At 41.5% G+C, this 7,155-nt stretch overlaps 1 protein-coding gene across 1 annotated transcript in view; it reads right to left on the bottom strand.

The window, feature by feature from the left end:
* Positions 1-365: 365 nt before the first annotated feature.
* The window catches only part of LOC308240378 (protein argonaute-4), a 35,999-nt gene continuing 29,209 nt past the window's right edge, over positions 366-7,155 (bottom strand). The window contains exon 18 of the mRNA XM_080653291.1: positions 366-4,227. Coding sequence (XP_080509417.1) covers positions 4,119-4,227 — 109 coding nt within the window. The 3' untranslated portion in view covers positions 366-4,118. The remainder of the gene's footprint in view (positions 4,228-7,155) is intronic.

The raw sequence follows: 7,155 nt of genomic DNA, 5'->3' as shown, positions 1-7,155 counted from the left end.
GTGTCAGCCTGCGGACTGAGGGGTCCCGGGTTCGATTCTAGCCAAGGGCACATGCCTAGGTTGCAGGCTCCATCCCCTGTAGCGGGTGTGCAGGAGGCAACCAATCAATAATTCTCTCTCATCATTGATGTTTCTATCTCTCTCTACCTCTCTGAATAAAGAAATACATTTTTTAAAAAAGAGTTGTACCCAGTAACCTGATGAATCTTGTAGAAGTTTTCATATGCGAAATGTTGTGAGAAGTTCTTCTAAAGTTCCCAAATAACAATTTCTAAACAGAAGGAGACCCAGAAGTTAAAAACACAAAGTTTTCCCTCTGTTCTTCTTTCTCAAATTTCTTAAATTGAGGAAATTGTTTTCAAAAAGCAACCATGTGTATTGTCATAACAGTACACTCCATATTTATTAGACAATTAAGAAAAACAACGTTTGGCACAAGAATGCCAATTTATTCTTTTTTGGACACATACACACAAAATATCCCTGCAAGCCAAAAAAAAATTTTTTTTAAATAACCATCATCTTATCTCAACATGGGGCTATTACCCCTCCCTTAAGAGTTTAGAAAGTACCTCGTATTGCTAGAGACTTACATCCAGTCCAAATTTAATAAAATACATTTTAAAACATTACAGGTTTAACAGTATAAAAACAAAAATTACACCATTAGTCAAATGAACAAATGCAAACATTTTCAGCAACTAGACATAGAAAGAGCATGTATATGTCAATAGCAAGGGATAAGGAAATGGTTGATCAATAACAAGATCTTCCCTTTAATTTTACCAGGAAAAATTCTTGGAGTTGAAGCCATATTGATACAATGCCCTCAGCCTCCACTTTCTTAAAATGAAAGCAGAGTTACCACCTTGCTATTGAGCAAGAAAATCTTACAGCACATCCACAAAGGGTCGCTAGGGCAGGGTGGGGAGGGTGAACCTTGTTAAACAGTGGATTACTGTTCCCACAGGAAGGGTAGGTAGCTGAGCCAGGTAGCTAAGCTTTGATATAGGCTGGGCACCAGATCCTAAAATACAGACCATATAGTATATGTCTGCTTGTAAATCATCACCTTTGGAAGCAGCAAATAGAATTTACAGTAAAAATGAGTATGTTCTGCCTGCCTAGAACTAGCTGCATTAAGCCAGCTAGTTCTCTTTATAAATCGCTCAGGGTTCAACAACTAACAACAACAAAACATAACTGGTTCAGCATTTGGATCTTCACCACTCTTAATGTCCCCCACACCTTGTCCCCAAATTGTTACTCTTTAGCATTGTTACATTTAAATCTTTCACACTACATGACAGTGCCTAAACAGGCTGCATTTGAAAAAAAACTAAGCACCCTACTTCTAGAGAATGCACACCTCCCATTGATTGACACATGCATAACAATTCAGTCAGTCCAGAGGGTTACAAATTCAAATTGTCAAGCCTAATTAAAATATGCATTCAGACTTGCTTGCAATAGTATTGCTGCAACTCTGATTCTGCAGTGATTGCTTCTTAAAGATTCACCCCTCAGCAAGTCCCCCCATACCCCAAATAATCCCAGTTCTTCCATATTTCTTTCCTTTCATCCAAAATGACAGCCTTGCACCATTAAAGGTACTGGTTTCCTATAAAAATAGGCCTCCCGGCTTTTCCTCCACCACCACACTCATTTGCCCCAGTGTGCTAGGACTGACTGAGGTCGTACAAACTGCAGAGTTCAAGGTTGAGCGTATAGCCCAACTGCAGGCAAGTGAATCAGGGCTTCCAGGCACTCTGCCTTGCTCCCTGTTCCATTCATGCCAGGAGATGGTGACAAGTGACGCTTCTTCTGTGCGTTAACAAGCATGCCCGAGGCACTCAAGTGCAGGTGTGGTGCCTGCTGGCCAGCCAGCCAGCCACCAAGAGTTCTTCACATCCTGGATTCCAGCGAGTCCTCCTCCTAAAAAGTTTGGTTTTCCTCCTCTTGGGTCCAGGGTGGCCATGCTGAAGGGTATATTCTGTGTTCTCCCTGATCAAGTGTGAATAAAAGCAGTAGCCAGTCCCTCACCAACATGTCCTGATTTGTAGCATCCAAGTGAGGTATTTGCAAAAAAGAAAAATCTTAAGAAATTAACATCTCCCATCTCGTCACTATGTTGTGCCTCAATTACAGAGCTTGCTTTCATCTCACTATATGCAGAGAATTAAGATGTCTGCACCCATCTTAATGAGCTACAGGACTTAATATACATTATAAAAGTCTCAGAGACTGGTCCCAGCAAACAGTGCCGCTGATCGAAAGCACATAGAAATGTAAACTTCAAAGTATGTACAAGCTTGTTTAAAAGACTGAAGAAAAACAGGGCTTTATATTGCTGGGATTTTGAGAAGGCCTGTTTAAAAGATTTGGACCGGCTAATGAGTTCAAGCAAACACCCTTCACTATCAGATCCAGTGTTTCCAGACTGAAGTGGCAAATTCAGTTGACCACATTGTATCTACCTCTTCCCCCAGCACCTTCCTCATCCAGGTGAAGTGTGGCTCTGGGCCTTTTATCCCCTTTTCCAGCTCTCACTGCTTAGGTTCCAGGATGGAGAATTACAAGTCAGTGAAATCTGGGCTGGGCAACACTGGCTGGAACTACCAAGACTCTATGTAACTGTTGTCCATTCACAAAGTATTATCTACACTAAATACAAAATACATTTTCCCCTACTTTGTAGCTGATGCTTGCTTTAGATCAACTCCCTTTGAACAAGAAAAGAATCCTGTCTCCCTGTGAATGGAATCCAGAATCTATTAAGAAAAATCTTTGTATGCAGTTTTACTTGACTCAAAGGAAGGAAACCTCACCAAGTACATTTCAGGTCGAAAGATCAGCACAAAATTTGCACTGCAAGTAACTGTGTAAGTAACCTTGATTCCCAGGAAAAAAATTTAAAATGTTAGTACATTTTTGCAAGTTGCAGCATCACTCAATGTACCTTAAAGATTGGCAAAGCCTATCCAGTAAGGAAGCATCCTGGTTCTAGCTTATTTTAAAACAAAGTGACAGGACACCAACTATGATATAAAAGAGATAAAAAATAATTCTTTAAAAAGGCATGGAAATATCTGTATTTTCTGACTGATTTCAGGAATTGCCAGATTATGATCTATAAGAAATAGCTGATAAAATTATACCAAAATTTCATCTAGAAAAACTCATTGTCAGTGCGGGTGGGGGAAGTGAAGGACCTTAAAAAATGTTTATTGCCAAAGTTAACTTTTTGTGAGAAAAGTTTAAAAATCATTTAGATCTGACAAATCAGACAGCAGCATAAAATGGGCACTTTTGCAAAGTTTGAAAAATACTAAAACCTAATTTTTTTTCCAAAGGGGAGGGGGAGGAACTTGGGTACTTTTTATTATGGCAGTGTTATCTGTTACTGCGACATGTATTACATCTGTTTGTGTTACACATTCACAAGAGTCACCCAGATAAGAGAACTGCCCATTTGAAACTGGAGCCAAATATAGTGCAATTGCCTGGCAGCAGCCTGTACTTGCACCAGCACAAGTCTGTATAAATCAGTAAGATAAAGTAGTAAAACTAATAAAACTCTTAAAACCTGAAAAAAAAATCACTGCTCGTTAAAGGCATTTACAGTGGCAAAATTGGAAATCTCCATTAAAAAGTCTATGGACCCACACAATTAAATAGTTATGCTAAACTGAAGTAGACTGGATTTTCTCTCCCACTGATGCATACATCCCACTCGATGAATACAGAAAAAAGGAACAATCTTCTCTTACAAGACTAGAGGGATGCGGTGAACACCACAGCTAACAAAATATTCCATAGAAACCCTTCTTGTAAAGTCCTTTAGAAAGTTCAGGCTGATCAGCCTTTGTACGTTGAGGTAAAAATTCAGTCCAGTGCATCAGAAAAGACAATCTATGAGTATCTATTACTTTTAAAAAATGGCTCAATTTTGTTGATGCATCAGACAGTGCTGTGAAGTATTTATTCAGTGCAACTATTCTGAGCTGCTGGTAGAAGACAAACTGAAGTCAACTTGGCTCTCTCTAGTATGCTGGTAGGCGTGTGAAACATTTTGAGGCTGCATGGGGTGCCAAATTGGTTGAGTTCTTCCGAGACTCTCAGGCAAAATACATTGTGTGCTGGGTATCATGGTGGATTTGCACAGCTTTAGCCAAGGCTTGAGGATCTCGGCCATTGCTCTGTCCTGACACATGACTGCCTTCTGCACTGTAAAGAGAATAAAGCAAACAAACAAAAAAACAGGTGTAACAAAGGACTATGTCAAACTTCACGTTTCAAATCTCATACTGTGAACATGTTTCAAACTTCACATGTTCACAGTATTAGATTCAGGATTTTAGGCCCAAGCTGTGGTTCCTTAAATAGTTTGTAATGTCTCTCTACACATCAGCTTGCTTAACTGAAAAATGCAATACAACTCATTTATTGTAACAATTAAATAATGTCTGCAAAGACCCAAATCCTTAACGGTGTCTCCATAAGGACTTCTAGGGGCCATTATGTCTGGTCAATGCCTACTTGCCTTTAGGCTTGAGTCAAATGTCATTTTCCCAAAAGACATTGACCTTGACTCCAAAGTTCAGCTCAGCCACCTAGAACATAGTTCCACAGAACCCTCTACTTTCTTTCATTTGCAAGAAACACAATTAAAATTAAATTAGTAATTGGATAATTATTTCTTTTCCCTCAGGGACATACACTCCAAGAAAGCAGCAACTTTTCTATCTTCCTCACCACTGAATCTGTAGTGCCTGGCACATAGTAGATATTCAGCAAATGTGATTGTGACCCCAGTTTCTTCTTGTCTTCCCCCTCACTAGCTACATGACCTTGCACAGGTAGCAGCTCCTTTGATAACAAGAACGTCTGAACAAACCTCTTATAGTGCCATGTGCTATAAATGGCTTGGTCAACTGTAAATCACCACCCCTCTTCTGACTTCTCTCACCCACTCACACCCCATTAACTGATAAGTACTGTCTAGTTATCCCAGGAATAGCTTTTTACATTTAACAAAGACAATCTTGCTCTAACGTACTTTCCAGCTTCATGCCTGCTGGTCCCCTTTCATATGTTCCAGCCAAAGAAAATGTGCTATTGTCCAAACATGTCACTTGCTTTCTCTCCTTTGTGCCCATTGATCCCTCTGCCTGGAAAATCCTTTCCTCTTCTTTATAGAGTCAAATCCTACCCATCCAGCTATGAAATCTTCTCAAACAGCTTTTCCTCTGATGTCCCACTGCACATTTGCCTATACTGCTTTGGGTGAATTGTCAGTTCTATGTTTACCTGTATTATCTCCCATAATGAAACATAAAATCCCAGGAAACATGTCTTCCTCATCTTAGCATTGTTAGTACTTCGCACAGTGCTGGGCACATATGAACGTGTTGAATGAATGAATGTATATCACAGAATGGAAGGTACAAAGTCATAGCTTGGCATTTCCTATAATAGTGTATTTTTAACCCTTACAGAAATAGATTTGCAGAGGAGAGAAACCAAGATGGTGGCATAGGTAAACACCTAAACTGCTGCCTCGCACAACAATATCAAAACTACAACTAAAAGACAAAACAGACACCATCCAGAACCACAGGAAAGCTGGCTGAGTGGAAATTCTACAACTAGAAGGAAAGAGGAAAGCACATTGAGAATCAGAGGAGTTGCAAAAGGCTGAGGTACGGAGACTCACATGCAGAGAGGACGGGCAGCTGTGTGCATGGGCAGCTGAGTGCGTGGCTGGCTTTCTAAAGCAGGAGGGAGACAGAAGCTCCCAACTGCACTAAACTCCAGTTCTGGGCAAGTTTCTGGGAACCCAGATTCATTCGGGGGGAATCTGGACTGTCAGGAAAAGAGAAAGCACACTGAGACTCAGGGGAGCTGCAGAGGCAGAGGCCCGGAGGCACGCGTGTGCAGAGAGGACTGACTGCTGAGTGCACAGGCGGTTGAGTGAGCGGCTGGCTTTCTAAAGCGGGAGGGAGATGGAAGCTCCCGACTGCGCTGAACTCCAGTTCCGGGCGAGTTTCTGGGAACCCAGACTCATTCGGGGAGAAACTGGACTGTCTGGTGGCAGGTGAAACTTGAGGGTGGCTTTCTCTCAGAGATGCTTACAGCAATTACTGAGGGACACTGAGACCCAGGGGCCTCATAGGGCAGGGCTGACAGGAAGCCAAGGCTGTCTGCTCCGCCCTGAAACTCCACCCTATCCAAGCTGAGCACAGAGGCTTTTGCAATTTTTAAGTCTTATCTCATAAGGGTGTCTCCAGCACAGAAGTTCTCCCAGCATAGACACAGCTGATCCTCACAGCCAATTGGCCTGGAGGTCAATTCCTCCCAGTGATACCAACAACAATCAAAACTTATCTATAACAAAACTGTGCACACAGCCCACAAAGGGGTGCACCAAGAGTGTCCACCTCAGGTAACTGGGGAGGCTGAGCCACTGGGCCCTATAGGACACCTAGCACACAAAGCCACGCTATCAACACAGGGAAGCGGCCAAAATGCAGAGACAAAGAAACAGATCACAAATGAAAGAAATGGAGGAAAGCAAACTTTTGAATATAGAGTTCAAAACCACGGTTATAAGGTTTTTCAAGAATTTCCTAGAAAAGGCTGATAAATTTTGCAAGACCCTTGAGGATATGAAAAAGGACCAACTAGAAATTAAACATACACCGACTGAAATAAAAAATATTATACAGAGACCTAACAGCAGATTAGAGGACCACAAGAATCAAGTCAAAGATTTCAAATACAAAGAAGCAAAAGACACTCAACCGGAAAAGCAAAAAGAAAAAAGAATCCAGCCAAAACCGGTTTGGCTCAGTGGATAGAGCGTCGGCCTGCGGACTGAAAGGTCCCGGGTTCGATTCCGGTCAAGGGCATGTACCTTGGTTGCAGGCATATCCCCAGTGGGAGGTGTGCAGGAGGCAGCTGATCGATGTTTCTCTCTCATCGATGTTTCTAGCTCTCTATCCCTCTCCCTTCCTCTCTGTGAAATATCAATAAAATACATTTTGAAAAAAAAAAAGAAAAAAAAGAAAAAAGAATCCAAAAATATGAAGATAGTGTAAGGAGCCTCTGGGACAACTTCAAGCGTACGAACATCCGAATTATGGGGGTGCCAGA

Source organism: Plecotus auritus (assembly GCF_963455305.1).
Source record: "Plecotus auritus genome assembly, chromosome: 2".
NCBI lineage: Eukaryota > Metazoa > Chordata > Mammalia > Chiroptera > Vespertilionidae > Plecotus > Plecotus auritus.
This window is presented reverse-complemented; position numbering and strand designations above follow the sequence as displayed.